The sequence below is a fragment of the Heterodontus francisci genome, chromosome 6 (assembly GCF_036365525.1).
Source record: "Heterodontus francisci isolate sHetFra1 chromosome 6, sHetFra1.hap1, whole genome shotgun sequence".
NCBI lineage: Eukaryota > Metazoa > Chordata > Chondrichthyes > Heterodontiformes > Heterodontidae > Heterodontus > Heterodontus francisci.
Genome location: NC_090376.1, coordinates 39184299 through 39205140, shown reverse-complemented (window position 1 = coordinate 39205140; position 20842 = coordinate 39184299). Strand labels below are relative to the sequence as shown.

General features: G+C 42.1%; 1 protein-coding gene across 4 annotated transcripts in view; it reads right to left on the bottom strand.

Annotated features, from left to right (window-relative positions):
- The window catches only part of LOC137371252 (NEDD4-binding protein 2-like), an 87817-nt gene extending 70226 nt beyond the window's left edge, over positions 1 to 17591 (bottom strand). For all 4 annotated transcript variants that reach the window (XM_068033501.1, XM_068033502.1, XM_068033503.1 and 1 more), the window contains exons 1-3: positions 17487 to 17591; positions 11498 to 12513; positions 5252 to 5376 (exon numbers count right to left, since the gene is read on the bottom strand). In XM_068033501.1, the coding sequence (XP_067889602.1) occupies positions 5252 to 5376; positions 11498 to 12513; positions 17487 to 17489 (1144 nt within the window). In that variant the 5' untranslated portion in view covers positions 17490 to 17591. The remainder of the gene's footprint in view (positions 1 to 5251; positions 5377 to 11497; positions 12514 to 17486) is intronic.
- Positions 17592 to 20842: the final 3251 nt, after the last annotated feature.

Genomic DNA, 20842 nt, shown 5'->3' with positions numbered 1-20842 from the left:
GTCCAGGGACCCGTAAAATACAGGACGGATCCTCGGGCCGGGCGGAAGGGGGCAAACCACCGACTTTTACTTCAGTGGCCAGCTCCCGTCGGCCCGACATAAATCCAGACCATAGATTCCAAACACCTGCCAACTCATTAAGGTCTTTCTCCTCCACAGATGAGTCTGAAAACAACCTCGAAGCAAAGAATAGCAATAATCCTTTCATCCTATTAGATACAGTTGTAGTTATTTTCGTGCACTAGTAATCCAGAGGCTTGGATTAATAATCTGGAGATCATAGTTCAAGTCCCACAAGGCAGTTGAGAAATTTAAAATCTAGAATGAAAAGCTAGCTATCAATCATCGTTGCCTTGAAACTACTGGATTGTCATTTAAAACCCAACTGGTTAACTTGGGAGGGAGACTTGCCACCCTTAACTGGTCTGGCATATATCTCACTCCAAACCTACAGCAACATAGGTGATTTATAACTGCCTCTGAAATGGCCTAGCAAGCCACTCAGTTGCATCAAAAACATCTACGATGGACTGCAGCGGTTCAAGAAGGTGGCTCACCACCACCACCTTCTCAAGGTCAAAAATGCTGGCCTTCCTAGCAACACCCACATCGTGTGATTGAACACATTTTTTAAAAAGCCTGTGCCTCCCTGAAGGCATCTGTACATCAACCTGCTGCACCATGAGTTCCAGAAGTATTTCCCCTCAAGTTGATTCAGAGCCTGCATGCCTGTATTTGTAGAGGGAAAAGTTAATTTCAGTGAAGTGGAGGGCCAGGAAGGGAAGTTGGGTGGTCAGCAGTTTTGTGGAAATAGAGTCAAAGGAGAAAGAGGGAGGGTCTCATGGACAAGGTGAACTCAGATACGGCATGAGAAGAAATAGGAGAGAAACTATAAAAAGGTAAGAGTTCATGGCTCAGCTGGGGGTTAAAACACAGTTTTTTAAAATTAAGACTTTTGACAGTGAATAAGAAAAGAATTTCCTCTTGCCGAGGAGTCAGTGGCACATCGTTAGATAATGTAAAGAGAGTAGTGAGGAGAAACTGATTTATGCAAAGTGTTATGGGAATAAGGAATTGCATCCAATAAGAAAAAGATAAATATTTGTAACAGAGGACCATACAGGCCTCTGGGATAAACCAGGCAGTAGGATTTGCTCCATCACAATGAGACCTATTGCCCACAAAGCATGAAGACTTACACAACTCTTGCCAACATTTCCAAGAATTATGCAGCTTTTCTGTCCTTGTTCCATCCTTCTCCACTGTGGTAAAGCAGAGCCGTCACCTTCACAAAACATGTAGCTGAAACACCCATGGAACATATCCTAAAAACAGAACAACATTTTGTTCTCTCTCTAGAGCTGGAGAAATTCTACAGAACTTCTCCAAATATTAATGATGTACCAAAACCACCCCCGCAAGACAAGAAAGTAGAACACAGGAGGGAACAGTACGAACAGCCCACCTAGATTAAGTCAAACACCAGAAGAATTGTGTTCACATATGCAGCTGTTCTTGTTGCTCCCTCCTCCCTGGGAGGAGCAACAAGTTCTTTCCACCCTTAAATGGGAAAAATCTTGTAACTGGGAGGCCTATCTTTTTACTGAAACATGCACAATTTCAAGCTGAGATTGCCATTTTTAAAAAAGCTCAACAGAGTTTCTCTGATAGCTGTAATTACATATTGTGAAAGGAAGAGGAAATCCATCATACCTATCCAGAAAATATTCACAGCATTTCCATTGCAGTATCCAGCTGGTTCATTATATAATTCCAGCATTCTGTTAAATTCTCTCCATCCAGAACTGCAATTCAGATTTTCATGATTCTTTGTGAACAACTTCCTGACATTAGTCCTATATTTTCCTTTCACTAGGTTAAACATGCAACACCCAGCCTGCTTATAATTTTAAGCAAGGCACCATTCTAGACCTCGGTGAGGTCCTCTGTCAGTTTGAGGCCGAGCAGCCCAAAGTTCCTTCAGTCTCTCTTTGGATCTCTAATGTTAAATATCAATCTTGTGGCTCTCTGCATCACTCCAGGTTGTGCACATCTCTTTCACATCTAGGTGACCAAAAACAGATGTAGCTATCAAGGTGCAGACCAAGGGAAGTGTACAATTTTAACATAGCATTTTTATACTTTACTAATTTGACAGCCAAGTTTTGCTTTCTATTTACTTTGCTAATTCTGTCCAAAGTAAGTGAATGTGTTACAATGTCTACAGACATCTAGACCACTTTGCAACTTCACCCGTAGATATTTCAATCCATTTATTGTGCATCCATTAATCCCTTAATTGTCACAATGTGCAATACCTTGTTTGCAACAATAAGTTTCATCTACCACTATTCTGCCCATTTAGATTTTATTTAGCTCATCTATTAGGTTACTTCATGAAACCATACAAAGCTCTGGGATGAACCAAGCAGTTGGATTAATTCCATGAGATTGAGATCTTCCTCCCACAAAGCCTTACACTTCTTTCACAGACAGTTACAGGAAATATGGAGCTTTCCTTATCTTCCACGCACCCCTCCCAGGTTCTGTCTCCTGCAATATCAAGTCTAAAGGAGGAACAAAAAGAATTCAAACAAAAATAAACAGGACACAAGACATGCTACTGACCTACCAGAAACTTTAGGCTTCAGCTAGCTGTTCCATCCAGTTCACCAGCTGCTTGCTCAAGTGGAACCCAAAAGTACAGAATCTCATCCTTTTCCATGAGGTGAGCTTCAAACACTACATCCATTTCCCCACCCAGACTGCTTACTCCCACTTTGAACAGTGCCTGTTAATCCCTCTACATCACCCTAATCCAACTTAATATCCTCACCTACATCGTTGAGCTCAAGGCAAGACTTCTACAATAACCTCATGGATATCTCCCCCATCCTAATAAAATTCCAATCACCTAAAACTCTGCAGTCTATTTCCTATTGTGCCAAGTCTCAAACAGCTATCACCCCTGCCCTTGTCAAGTTTCCCCGACTCCCTGCTCCCAGTCTCAACTTCAAAATCCTCACCTTTAAAACCTTCCAGAGCTTCCAGTACACCCCTTAAATCATCTCAGTTCTTCTAGCACACACTATCCCGTTTTTCACTGGTCTAATGTGCATTATCCTCATCCTCCTCCACTCCATCAATTGCGGCAGAACCTTAAGACACCATGTCCTGCACACTAGAATTCTCCTCCAAAACCCTTGAATTGCGACATCTGTACCCAATCTGTTTTTTTAAATAACCCTGTCTGCCAGCTTGGCCAACATCTTACATTTTCGGCTCTATAACTGATGCAAAGTAATGCGCATTTTACAACATGCAAGCCACTCTGTTCATATTGCTCTGGTGACATCAACAATCTGAAACATCAACTCTCTTTCTCCACAGATGCTGCCTGACTTGCTGAGTATTTCCAGCATTTTCTGTTTTTATTTCAGATTACCAGCATTCACAGTATGTCACTTATGTATATATGCTTGGATTCCCCCACCCCCTAATAAAATCCAAAATATCCAGAACTCTGCAGTTTATTAGCTATTCTGCAAAGTTTCAAACACCCTCTTTCTGTGGTTCCTCTCTCTCCTCTTGGAGAATCCAAAAACAAATTTTACAGGTTGCATGTTTAACTTTAAACTAAAAGCACTAGAAGCTTGGTCACGACACCTGAAGTAGTGAAATCTGTGTTGCACACAGTATTGTGCTGAAACTCACCAGACAATTATTCAATGGTCAAGCATAGTTTAAAGAATTTATGGGACGAAGAGTGAGAGGAATTACATAATGAATGTGGTCAATTTAACTAGCAGAGGGCCTGAGAACAAATGGGAGTTATATTAGACTCACTGATTACAGAAACAATGTACATTACAGAAACAAACAGAATAAATCCCAGACTCACCACTAAGCTGAACCAAACCATGATTTCAACAGTGTTCAGTTCTGGTCAGAAAAGCACAAAGTAAACACCCAAGTGGTACAGAGGTGTATGAGATAGATCCCCAGTACCAAAGGACAGAAGTATAAATAAAGGTTAGAAAACCTCAGATTCTTCAGTCTTAAAGACATGAATGAACGAGAATCTTACACAGAGAAAGTACATAATAAATGCAATGAAAAGAGTTAAACAAGTTTCAAGTTAAACAATGACTGTCGGAGGAACTGAGATACAAACTGATGAGTCAAATTCAGAACTGATGTCAAAATAATTCTTGATGCAAACTGCTAAATCCTACTCCTTTCCTCTCAGTGACAGACTCATAGTCCCAATGACAAACTACAACAGGTTTGTCGCTGTGATGAGCACTAGAAGTACTATAAAGCTGCACAATCCAGCGTCCTCAAATCTGAACTGAAGTAGCTCGATTATAAAAGGAGCTTAAAAAAAAAAGAGCTCCACAAAAAGTCCATGCTTAACTTGCAAATCAATAGGGCGGCGCAGTGGTTAGCACTGCAGCCTCACAGCTCCAGTGACCCAGGTTCGGTTCTGGGTGCTGCCTGTGTGGAGTTTGCAAGTTCTCCCTGTGACCGCGTAGGTTTCTGCCGGGTGCTCCGGTTTCCTCCTACAGCCAAAGACTTGCAGGTTGATAGGTAAATTGGCCATTGCAAATTGCCCCTGGTGTAGGTAGGTAGGTGGTAGGAGAATGGTGGGGATGTGGTAGGGAATATGGGATTAATGTAGGATTAGTATAAATGGGTGGTTGTTGGTCGGCACAGACCCAGTGGGCCGAAGGGCCTCTTTCAGTGCTGTATCTCTCTAGGACTCTAATAGATCTTAAGTACATGAAGGCTGGGTCAAGAACGCAAACTTTTTGGGAGGGGGGGGGGGGGGAAAAGTAAAAATAAACACTTCTTGGAATCCAAAATCTATTGTAGAAAAACTGCATTTATTAATGAATGAATCTTGAACTTTTCACTTACACCTGAATGGAAGTTTAAAGGTTACTTCTCAATCCACTGATAAATGATGGGAACTTCAAATTCTTACTTTGTTTTATGGCCTTGTGATTTCATCTGACAAATTTTCAAGGGCACAGCCGACTGCTACTTACGACACATTCATGTTCCCATACTTTTTTTTTTCCATTCCCATAGCTATTCTAGAAACAAAGCATGAAGGTCTGTCCTTCATTATCCACGAAGTTGACCAAATTTAGCTTCTAAACACCTTTATCTGAGGTTTTTCCTGATCAAAACAAAAAAATACCCAAAATACAGATGGAGTGAGAACAAAACAAACTTGAATTCATACCTCTGCTCTGATTCCACTCATGAGCTTCTCCAAGCAAACTGGGGTCAAACCAGTAAACTCCATTCCGACAGAAATAATCATCTGTGCTTAACACCACACCATTAGGACTCTGAGCTAATAGCAACCTGCGAATAGATATACTCAAGAAAGATTACATATGCAATTGAATCATATTTGGAAAAGCAAAATTATACAGCATATTAGTCAGTAATCGTAATCCATCAGGAAGAGTTTTTTTTCTAAAAAAGGTTCATCTATAGCAACATACAATGACATGAGACCCCTATTATAAATGTGTTTACTTTACAAAATATAATTGTAAATATTATGGGCTAATATAGCTCATCAGACCAATGGATGCAATTGTCAACATTATCTAGTGATAGAGAACATGCTGAATAACTTGAGAAATTTGTGAAACAAGAACTTTATTCCCTTTTAGGCACTTTACAAAAACTAAAACTAGCACAAGGTATGTTACAAAACATAATGCCATCTATTTCATTTGCTGCTCATTGTCAAGCATCATAGCTCATTATTAGTAATCTCAACAACATTTTCTCTGAACATTACCTCCACGTTTCCACAGATGGTAATATAAAATGCCCAACATAACAGTAAGCCAACACAAACTTTTTTTGTGATGATAATTGTTATGAAAGTGCTTCTGTTCTTTTGTTTTTTTGAGGATTCATATTTAAATTGTGGAAATGGATTAATTTTTTGGAAGGTTGAAGATTTCACAGATGCTGGACTTTGTTTTTGTTGACAAGACTCCATAGATTTTTTTTTTTTAAACAAGGGTCACAGAGGTTTAGATTAGATTAGAGATACAGCACTGAAACAGGCCCTTCGGCCCACCGAGTCTGTGCCGAACATCAACCACCCATTTATACTAATCCTACACTAATCCCATATTCCTACCAAACATCCCCACCTGTCCCTATATTTCCCTACCACCTACCTATACTAGCGACAATTTATAATGTCCAATTTACCTATCAACCTGCAAGTCTTTTGGCTTGTGGGAGGAAACCGGAGCACCCGGAGAAAACCCACGCAGACACAGGGAGAACTTGCAAACTCCACACAGGCAGAACCCGGAATCGAACCCGGGTCCCTGGAGCTGTGAGGCTGCGGTGCTAACCACTGCGCCACTGTGCCGCCTTGTTTGAAAACAACCTTTTACTGCAAGTAAACAACTGAAACCTTGGTGACCTGGGGGAAGATGTTTACAGAGACGTGACATATCAAGATTTATTGGGGTCAGGAGGTTCTGACTGGCTGTTTGCTGTTTCGTTTGAGATATTGTTTTGGTTCAGTTGGGGTGTGGACTGTGTTCGAAAGCAGTTGCAGATAAGCCTGCCACAGAGTAGCCACCACCAGCTCATCCTTTTCTATCTCTTTGAGAAGCCCTGAAAATCAAGCATGAGAACCAGAGAAACTAAAGCAGCACTGCTCCTGCGGCGCGCATGGAAGGCTTGCTGGATTAATCTTGGACGCCGCTTGAAAAGAACTGCTCCAGAAAAGATCATAGTGACCCATCACTGTATGCCCGGACGCCAGACCAAAAGGGCCACTGACATCCTTCCATATCTTCTCATTTTTCCCTTTCAAGAATTAGCAGGTATTTAAGCCAAAGTAGTTTTTTTTGTCTTTTTTATAACAGGAGGTCTACAGAGAGAATTTCTGTGTGCGCGCGTGTATGTGTGTGGCGGGGGGGGGGGGGGGGGGGGGGGGGAAATTTAAAAAGGGAACTTTCATATTTCAATCTATGTGTTAATGCTTTGCTTCTTTACTGGATAGGTCTTGTTTTATAATAAATTGATAATTTTGTTGTTTATTAAAGAAACCTGGTTGGTGTATTTTATTCTGGGATAAAGAGTACAGTATTTGAATGACCGTATCAGTAACTGGGTAAACATTTAAAAATACATGTTGTGATCTGTGGAGAAGTGGGACTAGAAAAGACAGTGCACTCCTCCCACCTCAGTCATAACATAATACAATTCGATAGTAGTAATGCCAATATTAAATTCCATTCGGATTTGAAACTGCAATTGGCTCACCTGTAGATTAGTACGCAAGTACTTTTAGTGTATTTATTGCAAGACCAAAAATCAGTAATAATACTCTGAGACAGAGACAATTCTGAATCACTAGAATAGCATTAACAAAATCAATCTTGTTAAAATACATACACACATGCATTTCCCTGTGTTGCTCATGATAAGCCAGAAGTGATACTGTTTTGAGGACAGGAGTTTCATACCAAGTTACGCACAATGTATTGTCTTACTGCTAAGGTGAGGGAACTGCCCTATAAAGGAAGAGATACCAGCCATTTACAACTCAATTGTTTGGTCAGGGAACTTGGCATATTGGAGTGTGCTAATCCATTCCCAACCAGAGGATGGAAGTGCAAGTCAGAAGCATCCAATGTTTTTCTCTTCCATGGGATGCGAGCGTCGCTAACAAGGCCAGAATTTCTTGCCCAGCCCTAACTGCCATTGAAAAGATGGTGGAGAGCTGCCTTCTTGAACCACTGCAGTGCTGCTCAGGAGAGTTTTCCAGATTTTTGACTGAGCAACACTGAAGGAACAGGGTTATAGCTCCAGGTCAGGATATCGTTTGTCTTATTTATTTATATTTAGAGATACAGCACTGAAACAGGCCCTTCGGCCCACCGAGTCTGTGCCGACCATCAACCACCCATTTATACTAATCCTACACTAATTCCATATTCCTACCACATCCCCACCTGTCCCTATATTTCCCTACCTATACTAGGGGCAATTGCTAATGGCCAATTTACCTATCAACCTGCAAGTCTTTGGCATGTGGGAGGAAACCGGAGCACCCGGAGGAAACCCACGCAGACACAGGGAGAACTTGCAAACTCCACACAGGCAGTACCCAGAATTGAACCCGGGTCGCTGGAGCTGTGAGGCTGCGGTGCTAACCAATGCGCCGCCCTTGGAGGGGAGCTTGCAGGTGGTGGTGTTCCATGTGTCTGCTGCCCTTGTCCTTCTAGGTAATAGAGGTTGCGGGTTTGGAAGGTGCTGTCTAAAGAGGCTTGGCGAGTTCCTGCAGTGCATCTTGTATATGCTACACATTGCTGCCACTGTGCATCGGCGGTGGAGGAAGTTAATGTTGAAGGTGTTGGATGGGGTGCCCATCAAGCAGGCTGCTTTATCCTGGATGGTGTCAAGCTTTTTAAGCTTGTTGTTGGAGCTGCACTCATCCAGACAAGTGGAAGAGTATTCCATCACACTCCTGACGTGCCTTGTAGATGGTGAATTCCCAGCCTCTGACCTGCTCTTGCAGCCACAGTATACGGCTGGTCAATGGTAAACCCCAGGATGTTGATAGTGGGGGATTCAGCAATGATAATGCCAATAATTGTCATGGGGAGATGGTTAGATTTTGTCTTGTTGGAGGTTGTCATTGTCTGACACTTGTGTGGCACAAATGTTATTTGCTACTTATCAGCTCAAGGCTGAATGTTGTTCAGGTTTTGCTGCATACGGACACAGACTGCTTCAGTACCTGAGGAGTCGCCGCAAATAGTTCTTAACACTGCAATCATCAGTGAACATCTCCACTTCTGAGCTTATGATGGAGGGAAGGTCATTGATGAAGCAAATGAAAATTGGACACTACCCTGACGAACTCCTACAGCAATGTCTTGAGGCTCAGATGTTTGGCGTCCAACAACCGCAACCATCTTTCTTTGTACTACTTATGACTCCAACCAGGGGAAAATTTTTCAAAATTCCCATTGACTTAAATTTTGCTTGGGCTCCTTGATGCCACACCCAGTCAAATGCTGCCTTGATGTCACTTCACCTCATCAATTCAGCCCTTTCATCCATGTTTGGAGCAAGGCTGTAATGAGATCTGGAGCCAAGTGGCCCCGGCGGAACCCAAATTGAACAATACTAAGTAGGTTATTGCTGTGTAAATGCTGCTTGATTGTACTGTCAAAGACAACTTCCAATCATCACTTTGCTGATGATTCATATACAACAGCACAGCAGCATCGGGCGCATACCATGTGCATTGATGGACATGGCATTTGTACTACTAGCAGATCTTGCTCATAGCAAGCTGGAGGGTATACAGGAGTGCGAGGGTTGAACCTCATCTAGATCTACTTGCACGAAGTTACACTTAGCTCCAACTAGCAAAATGGTAATCAAATCCAGTGTTTACTTGAATAATTTTCAAGATCAATTCATTGAAAAGGGTAAAAGTTAAGAGATGTTAAGATACTGGTTCTTTCTAGCTCAGTGTGTACGGTTAACGGTCTCTAACTTGTTATTTCTCTAGGCAAAAAGGTAACTGGTAATCAACAATTTGCAAAAGAATCATTCTGCAGCTTATGATCAATTTGTAAAAACTCAAAAATCCTCATATACCACAAGGAGACAAAATCTTTCAGCTATATCAGTCCACCACTTGCAATGACAACATTCAATTGATGCATGATAGGAAATTCAAAACTTCAGGCTATGCCATCTACTTGAAGCCAATAGAATGATAGTTGGTCAAATGTCAACTTTAAAGCAAGATTTTGAGCAAAGCTGAAACCTTCACAAAAAAACATTAACGAAGTTATTCAAATAAAGACAACTTCAGATATAAATCAAATTCTGTGGAGAAAAAAAAAGAGATATTGTTAGCGAATTTACTGGTTTAGGGACCATACATTAGCAGGCACTTAGTTTCCCTTTTTTCTTCATTGGTGTATACCCTAAGGTTGGTTATTCAGAACTTGATATTTTCTCAAGTCTTCAGTGATTGCTTTCTAGCTACCTTCCTTGCTTTTGATCATTAGGTTATCTGCTGCTATTTTACTTGGAGCTGATTAGGAAATTATGATGGCCACATGACTGCAAGTGTATATAAACACAATTAAAAAGGGAATGGTAAATGTGAACAGTTCAATTAAATATCTTATAAATAGTGGCAAAAATAGATGGATTATATTCACGAAAAACTGTACCAGAGAGGGTTATCCCTTCATAACACTGGAGCCACAAAAGGTAACAAATGATATTCCTTTGTTTTGATGCTATAAAAGTACATTAAAAATTCAACTCTTCTGAATTTCAACCAGCTGATAAATTACAGCTTTGGAACTAGTTTTCAACCAAATGGAACTGACTATGTTGTAGGTTTTAGCTTAAAATGAGCAACATGCTCCCGACTTGCCTGGATGAGTGCAGTTCCAACACTCAAGAAGCTTGGTACAATTCAAGACAAAGCAGCCTGCTTGATTGGCACCCCATCCACCACCTTAAACATCACTCCCTCCACCACCAGCACACCTTGGCTGCAGTGTACCATATACAAGATGCACAGCAACAACTCTCCAAGGCTCTTTCGACAGCACCTTCTAAACTAGTAACCTCTACGCCCCAGAAGAACAAGGGCAGCAGGTGCAGAGGAACACCACCAGATGCAAGTCTCGCACCATCTTGTCTTGGAACTATATCGCTGTTCCTTCATTGGGTCAAAAGCCAGGAACTCCCTCCCTAACAGCTCTGCGGCTGTACCTATAACACATGGACTGCAGTGGTTCAAGCAGGTGGCTCACCATCACCATCGCAAGGGCAATTAGGGATGCGAAATAAAATCCTAACCTTGTCAGCAATGCCCACATCCCATGAATGTATAAAAAGAAATTCTGAAGACACAGGAAAAAAAACATGTAATTAATGTTTACTTTTACTTTTTAAAAGACTTTGTTAATTAGTTAAAATACAAATATAAGCTGGAATGGATGAACACAACATTTTGTCATAAGTGTTATTAGAATTTATAAACCTGATGAGCGTTAACACTAATTTTGAAAATAATTTCTTGATAATGCATAAGCTAGCAACTGTGAAGTTGCGGAATACTATAACTTCCACGGAAAAACCAAAGATTAACAAATATATTCCTCTTCGGCTACCCACAATATATCAAACAGCTTTAATTGCCCTTCTGAAACTCTACAAACCAGACGCTTCAAAATCTACCATCGTTGCCATTAGAAATCAGCTCCTGGTTCAAATAAATTCTAAAGCTTATCCACAGTCAGATAACAAACAAAATTACTTTTATGATTGACTGACTAAAGCTCTTCTAAATACAGCAGATTGACAGTAGAGTTGAAATAATGCAAATATAAACATGAACATATTCTTTTCAAAAACAAAGTAACTGGAGAACTGCAAACAATTCAATTAAACTTACCGTGAAAGGGTAGATTTTCCAGAGCCTGGTGGACCACGCATAAATATGAGCACTTTATGTCCAATACCTGGTCTTGAATGCTGCTCTACTTTCTGATATTGATGACACAAGTTAGTTCTACCAGGCCTCAGCATAATGGGCCGACCCTCGGTATTTTGATGGGGGCCATAGTTACAAAAATATTGATGCCCAGATTGCACTGCGCAGTCATTGATGGGGCATACCTGAATACGACTCTCATTTGTTGTTGTGAACAGTGTACTGTTGCAGCCACTGCCATAACTGTTACTTAAAAACCGTCTGTCATGAGGAAAAGGCATTGGTCCCTGTGACAGGCCACTGTATCTTTGATAAGCGAGTGGGATATTTAACCTTGGCAGAGGTGGTCCTTGTGGTCCTATGAAAGGTTGTGGCTGGTTCCACTGAGGCCTTGAGGGGGACATGACAGTACTCCAAGTTGCATCATAGGGGTGTTCAGTAGCTGGAATTTGTGATGGATCAGTGCATGGGTCACCTTTTCTGCGAGTTTTATGTTTCACATATATAATTTTTTTGCATTCCTTATCAGTTTTATTTCCATGTTTATCTACTGCAGTATTTCCTTTGTTTTCTGCTGAACCATCCACACATTCATTAGCAAGCAAATGAGCCTCATTTTCAATTTTTTCCAATTCCTCATAAAAAAGACTTAATTCATTTTCAAATTCAACATTTTTTTCAGGCACGGTAATACAATTCTTCTCATTATGCTGCCCATTGCCTTCTTTGAATTTTGAAACTGTTAATGACTCATTGTCCACGTTTTCGCTCTGTGAGCTCTGATTGTTGTGTGGGGTGGGGAAATCAGTTCTACTTTGCTGTTCAATATCATTAGCTTTCTCTTTCTCAGGCAGTTCAAATGAGTCACTTTCACCTTGTGTGGCAGTCTTCTCTGTTTTTTGTCTTTTTGAACATGGAAAACTTATTCCGCCTTCACTGGGTTCCAAAGACGCAGTAATAACTTCTACAGCAGGCATCTGAAAAACAAGATAAACACTGGTTAAAAATGTAGAAATAGAGTTCATATTCTAGCCAGGCATGAATTTTTGAAGCATTTTAACTATGCATAATTTTGAGATCTTTTTATTATTTTTTCAAAATGCAGCTAAAGATATTTTCTAATATGCAAAATCTAAAAACAAGTCTAGTGTCTTTTCACAGTTACTTAAAAAGAGTTTTATACAGGATTGTTCTGATCAGGGATACCCTGTTGTGCAAAACCAGTCCTTGAAGCAAATGTGTGTGCATTGAAAAATTCCTATTTTCTAACTTTCAAATTAGGGAGTTACTCAGATGTCAAGCTGGTCCAGTATCCTTCATTTCCTTTTGTGTGCAAACAGGAAAAGTACATGTATTTTCCACTTTTTAATTTCATACTCCTGGTTAATTTCCTCAGTTTTCAAATCACGAAAATAAAATTATAATTTTGAGACAGGTTGCCATTACTTAAAAACTTTTCATTCTTTCTCATTCCTTTTGTCTTATAGCTACTACCTTATATCCTCTACAACTAAATTTCTACTTTGCTTTGGCTTTCAGAAACAATTGTGCTGCATTGCAGTGGTATAAGATTCATCACTTTCTAATCGATCTAATGTGGAAATGAAGAAAAGCAAATGGTTAACCCAGTATTTCATTATTCTAAAATTATAGCTCTTTAAAACTGAGAAAAAACAATGCCGATCAGACAGAGGTCAGGCAGGCTGGTAGTTCAACAGGAGATGTCTTCATTTTTTAAGCAGAGTTCGCACAGGCATCCAAGTTATACACACACCTAAAAATGAGATCAACCTTGTGAAGCTACAACACAAGGCTATATGCATGCCAAACAAGCAAAAGCAGCATGTAATAGATAGCTAAGCCATTCCACAACCAATGGATCAAATCAAAGCTCTGCAGTCCTGCAACATCCAATCGTAAATGGTGGACAATTAAAACACTAACCGGAGGAGGAGGCGGCTCCTCTACAAATATTCCCATCCTCAATGATGGAGGAGCCCAGCATATCAGTGCAAAAGGAAAAGGCTGAAGCATTTGTGACAATCTCCAGCCAGAGGTTCCGAGTGGATAATCCATTTCAGCCTCCTCCTGAAAACCCAGCATCAGAGATGTCCTTTATGGAAGGAAATCTGCCATCCTTACCTGGTCTGGCGTACATGTGACTCCAGACCCACAGCAATGTGGTTGACTCTTAAATGCCCTCTGAAATGGCCTAGCGAGCCAGTTATCAAGGTAATTAGGGATGGGCAACAAATGCTGGCCTTGCAAGCAACGCCCACATCTCATGAAAGGATTAAAAAAAATGCCAGTCTTCAGCCAATTTGATTCACTCCACTGATCAAAAAACAGCTGAAGGCACTGGATACTGCAAAAACTATGGGTGTTAACAAGACCCCAGCTGTAGTACTGAAGACTTATTCCGCAGAACCAGCTGTGTGCCTAGCCAAGCTGTTCCACTTCAGCTACAACACTGCCAGTTACCTGATGTGGAAAATTGCCCAGGTACGGTCCTGTCCACCAAAAAGCAGGACAAATCCAATCCGGCCCCATCGGTCTACTATCGATCAGCAGCAAAGTGATGCAAGGTGTCACTGACAGTGCTATCAAGCGCCACTTAAACAGCAACAACCTACTCACTGGCATTCAGTTTGGGTTCCGCCAGGGCTATTCAGCTCCTGACCTCATTACAGTCTTGAGCCAAACACGGATAAAAAAAAGCTGAATGATATTCAGTACCATTCGGAACTCCTCAGATACTAAAGCAGTCTGTGTCCATATGCAGCAAGACCTGGACAAAATTCAGGCTTGGACTAATAAGTGACTAGTAACATACGCATGCCAAACAAGTGCCAGGCAATGACCATCTCCAACAAGAGAGAGAACCTAACCATCTCCCCATGACATTCAAAGGCATTACCATCACTGAATCCCCCACTATCAACATCTTGGGGATTACCATTGACCAGAAACTGAATTGGAGCAGCCACATAAATACTGACTGTGGTTACAAGAGCATGCCAGAGGCTGGGAATTCTGTAGCGAGTAAACCACCTCCTTACTCCCAAAGCCTGTCCACCATCTGCAAGACACAAGTCAGGAGTATGGTGGAATACTCTCCACTTGCCTGGATAAGTGCAGCACCAACAGCACTCAGGAAGCTCGATACCATCCAGGACAAAGCAGCCCGCTTGATTGGTATGCCATCCACCACCTTCAACATTCACACCCTCCATCACGGACGCACAGTGACAGCAGTATGAAGGAAGAGGGCAGCAGACATGTATGAACACCAGCATCTGCAAGTTCCCCTCCAAGGCACACACCATCCTGACTTGGAAATACATCATCGTTCCTTCACTGTTAATGGATCAAAATCCTGGAACTCCCTCCCAAACAGCACTGTGGGTGTCTCCATACCAGGTGGGCTGCAGTGGCTCAAAAAGGCTGCATACCACCTTCTCAAGGGTAATTAGGGATGGTAACAAATGCTAGTCTTGCCAGTGACACGGACATCTCATGAAATGAATAAAAAAAAGATTAGTTCCAAATGTTAAGAGAAGGACTACCTTCAAAACATCAATAAGCAGTGGTTTCTTGGGGCATAAATATTGTCACAAAAGGTTTTATTTTTGAACTAAAATCTTGGACTTCTATGTGTTTCAAAGAAAAAAAATGAAAGGAGGATTTTGCTCAGTGAAAGATACCTGCAAAATAATTGGAATTCCAGAAATGTTTTGAAAGGAAGTTCAGAACAAAGAGTTGAACTTTATGAGTATTTTGAAAGGAAGTTAAACTTGTAAAAGAACAAGGAGGTCTGCAGTTTCAAGGAAATCACAGGGGTTTGGCCTTTCTTCAGAGCAGCTTTTGAACCAGGGGAGACACTGTGTCTGGACAAGTGACCATGTTCAGGTAGGTTCTTTTTTCCAGTTTGGACCCTTTAAAGGCCTGTGAATTGGACAAAGAACAAGCATTTGAAATCTTTGCTTGACCTGCCTGTAGCAAGAGAGAAAGACCATAAAAGTGCTACCTCTCTCTGTAAAGGAGACTCATCTCTTGAAAAGGAATCCGGCATTTGAAAGATAACAGATTCCTGTTGCCTCCAGCCTCTGAGGTATTTCTGCATCCAGTGAGATTCGTCTGCCTCCTGTGTTCTAAGGAAATCCTGAAATCTGAAGAACTCTTCTACTGCTGGACTGCTGCTTCAAAACCCAAGCAGACCTGTTACAATACACCTGATGGAAGACCGATGTGACGCCTGCTGCAGTTAAATTGCCGTGATCACCTACCCATCACAGACTGTTCATCAACCTTGCCTGAACAAACTGAGTGGCATCCGACTATTCAACTCTGGGACACCTCGCCATATCAAAAACACCCTACCAGAACATGAACCTCTTTTTTTTTATTCCTTCTAATCTTAACAATTATAATCCAAAATCCCCTTTTGAAACCAGCTAACCATTCCTTTTTGAATGTGTGCGCGCATGAGGATCAAGGGAATAAGGGTTTTTTATGTATAGATTTATTTCGTTATTTGTTAAGACCTATTATTTCTTTTCTAATAAATAGTTAATGTTGTTGCTGTTTAAAGAAACCTGGTTTTGTGTGGGAAAATAGTGTGTTTAATTTGGCTAGTCTTCAGTAGGTGGGAAACTTCATTTGATATGCTGTGACCTGTGGAGTAGTGGGACTGAATTAACAGTGCATTACTCCTGCCTTGGTCATAACAATATATTATACTCATCATGTTTGAATACAGTGGTCAAGTTGGGTAGTTATACTATACATAGCATTATTTGTGCTTAAAAGCTGCCTTAAGTTGCTATCTTCTGACATATGCAGCAGCTGTTCAATTGGTCACACTCATCTGAGTCCGAAGATTGTGGGTTCAAGTTCCACTGCAAGCCTTGAGCACAAAAAATTAGGCTGATATTCCTCTACAGGACTGAGAGAATGCTGCATTGGTGGAGGTTGGATGTTAAACCAAAGATCTGTCCGTCCTCTCAGGTGGACGTAAAAGATCCCATGACATTATTTCAAAGAGCAGGGGATCTTTAGTTCCCAATGAGCATCACAAAAAGAGATATTATCTGGTCATTATCACATTGCTGTTTGTGGGAGTTTGCTATGTGCAAATTCGTTGCCATGTTTCCCACTTTGTAGCAATACTTCATTGGCTATAAGAAGCCACGGGACGTCAGTGCATTTTTCTTTTTCATCACTGACCGATGTGACGCCACATAACTGTACGAGTGTACAGCACATAAACATCAAATGCGAAAAAAAACTGTACCAAAAATACTAGACCACCGTGCTCGGAAAAGGTAGCAAGTCCTGGTGCCACTTAAGTTGGTAAAAAGCTAGAATAAGGGCATCTTTAAAAATGCAACAGCCCGGAGTTCCATAACTTTATATATGAATACAGCTCTTATGTCAGCAAGCTTCAGAAACCACGAGCGTGAGTTCTTTACAAACGAAGGAGTAAGACTGCAGTCAAAAAAACACTTTTCCAAAAAGCAAACAAAAATACGTGCATTACAGATCTCTGCCGACAATCGCTCAGGGCACAGTCTGCGGCCGTTGACAGCAACGCATGACGGCCGTGACCTGTACTGAACAAATACAATGTTCCGGGAAGCACACGCTTCGCTCGCCAATCCACCCACCCACCCCGACGTTGATCCATTACGCTCAGCTTCGTTTTCCACACCCCGACACTGACAAGAAAGGGTCGGCAACATATTCCAAACTCCACCTGATTGGGGGGGAGGGGAGGAAGGGGACGACCCGAACGTGCCACGGCCAAGACGGTAACTAGGCCACTAGGCCAAAGCGTCAATTCTTCCACCACAACAGTTTTCTACGTCTTCAACCAGATAAGTTATAGCAACGACAATAAATAACCAACAGAATTCATACAATGTTTGGTTTTTAAAAAAAACTAACGCACCATTTTTTTACACCATAACTCAGATCGGACTCCGACCGTAGCAATACCGGAGACACTCAGGGCAAATGACGTCTCTGACCGCAGAGCTTTCTGGGAGTTGTAGTCGTGTCGACGACAATGCGCTGGGCGTGGCTAGTATGCAAATGACCCTCACTGCCTGGTGCTGGAGCACCTGGGTTCCGTCACAAGAGACACGAGAATGAATGTATCAGGTCAATGAACGTTCATCAAAAAAATACAGAAAATACAGGAGATACGCAGCAGGTCAGGCAGCATCTGTGGAGAGAGAAAAACAGTTAATGTTTCAGGTCGATGATCTTTCATATTGAGGTTTGAGAATGGAAGGAGCCTCATGGACGAAGATGATTAGCTGTGGAAGCCAAAATAGGGAATGAAACCAGGAAATTATTCACAGAAAACAGCATCTTATTTATTTGCAGGTGTAGGTAACATTGGCGGGACCACATTTTTATTACCCACCCCTAGTTGTCCTGAGAAGATGATGGTGGATTTTCATGTTGAACTGCTGGGTGACTTGAAGTGATGGTGCTAGCCAGGGTTGAATAGGGGAATAGAATTCTCAGTGTCTCAGTTGAGGGGGAAATGTGAGATCATGTAGAAAATAGTTACATGATATGACTAAGGAGGTTTGTATGTTCCATGTAGATGGATGAGCAAAAGTGGACCAAATTGGAGGGGGGAGGGCCAAGTGGCCTACTCCTCCTAATTCGTATGTTCGTAAATGGCCTTCTTCATCTGTATCTATCTTGAGAACTTTTGATTGTTATCAGACTCTTTGTCAGGACTTCTCAAGCATGCAAATTAACATTTAGAGTTCTGTACAATGGCTGAGCCACCACACAAATTAAGATGTTTCACCAAGGATTCCCCTGGACTGTGGTTGACAAGGCCCTCGACCGTCTTGGTCTCATTTCCCGCACTTAGCCCTCACCCCTTCCTCTCCTTCCTGGAACCATTATAGGGTTCCCTTGTCCTCACCTTTCATCCCAAATTCAATGGATTATCTTTCACAATTTTGGCCACCTCCAACATGACGCCACTACCAAACACCCTCCCCTTTCAGCATTCTGAAGGAACCATTCCTTCACCGACACTCTTCCATCATCCCCTTTTGGATGCGTACTTATGCTAAACATATTGAATTTATTTTGTGTACACCCTTTAGGAACTTGAAGATTCCTGTCAATTCAACCCTGAGCTTTCTCTTCTGGAGCATAAACATTCTCAGTTTCTCACCATCTTCTCATAATTCAGATGCCTCATTCCAGCTATGAATTTGATTGCCTTTCACTTCACCTTTCCAATATTCTTCTCATAATATAGTGACCAGAATAGTCTCTTCTTTGGTCTCCTTATCTCGAGAGACAATGGGTAAGCGCCTGGAGGTGGTCAGTGGTGTGTGGAGCAGCGCCTGGAGTGGCTATAAAGGCCAATTCTAGAGTGACAGGCTCATCCACAGGTGCTGCAGAAAAATTTGTTTGTCGGGGCTGTTACACAATTGGTTCTCCCCTTGCGCTTCTGTCATTTTTCCTGCCAACTGCTAAGTCTCTTTGACTCGCCACACTTTAGCCCCACCTTTATGGCAGCCCGCCAGCTCTGAATAGAACACAGTACTTAAGATGGAGACAGAACAGTGCTCTGTACAAACTCAGAATACTTTTCTGAGAATTTTGCTCTCTTCTTTAGGCTCTCGAGCCTAATATCTTATTTGTTCTCGACATACTGTGATGATGGCTGAAACAATATATCCATCAGTACCCCAAATCCTGTGTCATGAGCTGTAAAATGACTCAATTTAACTTATTCTGTCAATAATTATTATCCTTTCCCAATCTAACGAGTTTGCATTTATCTGTATTAAATGATGTTTGCTGATCTTCAGTCTAGCTTTCCCAAACTTTTTGCATCTGATTACCCCATTCTTCCACTACTGCCCCACCCCCCTGCCCCCTACAGCTGTTAGTGCATTTAATTAGCTTAAAAAAAGGGGAAAGTTTTTTTTGTTGGAAAATAAAACCTCTAGTGATAAGGTGAGTACTACTAAAGTGTTTTTTTTTTAATTCAGTGTTTTAATTCAGATTGTAGTGGGTAGAACAAGGCCCCTAGTGTAATTAGTATTTTTAATTAAGGGAGTAACTAATTAATCTAAGGGTAAGTCATGGCAGGAGAGCTCAGCCCCGTGATATGCTCCTCCTGCGCTATGTGGGAAATCTGGGACGCTTCCAGTGTCCCTGACGACCATGTGTGCAGGAAGTGTATCCATCTGCAGCTACTGGCTACCTGCATTATGGAGCTGGAGCTGCGGGTGGATTCACTGAGGCATCCACGATGCTGCGAACATCGTGGATAGCACATTTAGCAAGGTGGTCACACCGCAGGTCATGGCTGCACAGGCAGAAAAGGATGGGTGACCACCAGGCGGAGTAGTAGGCGCAAGCAGGTAGTGCAGCAGTACCCTGTGGCCATCCCCTCTCAAACAGATATACCGTTTGGATACTGTTGTGAGGAGGGTAAAGAGGATGACCTCCCAGGGGAAAGCAGCAACAGCCAAGCTCGTGGCACCACAGAGGCCTCTACTGCACAGCAGGGGAGGAAAAGGGGTGGAAGAGCTATAGTGATAGGGGATTCTATCGTAAGTGGTGCAGATAGGCATTTCTGTGGCCATAAACGAGACTCCAGGATGGTATGTTGCCTCCCTGGTGCTAGGGTCAAGGATGTCATGGAGCAGCTGCAGGACATTCTGAAGGGGGAGGGTGTGCAGCCAGAGGTCATGATACACATTGGTACCAACGACATAGGTGGAAAGAGGGATGCGGTCCTGCAACAAGAATTTAGGGAGCTAGGTAGCAGATTAAAATGCAGGACCTCAAAGGTTGTAATCTCTGGATTACTTCCTGTGCCACGTGCTAGTGAGCATAGGAATTGGAGGATAGAGCAGATGAATGCTTGGCTGAGGAGATGGTGCAGGAGAGAGGGCTTTAGGTTCCTGGATCACTGGGTCTGTTTCTGGCAAAGGTGGGACCTGTACAAGTTGGACGGGTTGTACCTGAACCGGAACAGGACCAACATCCTTGCTGGGAGGTTTGCTAGTGCTGTTGAGGGGTGGGGGCAGTTGGGGGGTGGGGGCGGAATGGCCAGAAATAATTGGGGGAAGGCCAATTTCAATTTGATAAAACAGGATCTGGCCAAAGTGGACTGGGAGCAGCTACTTGTAGGAAAGTCTACATCAGGCCAGTGCGAGTCATTCAAAGAGGAAATAGTGAGGGCTCAGAGCCAACATATACCCGTTAAGGTGAAGGGTAGGACCATCAACTCCAGGGAACCCTGGATGTCAA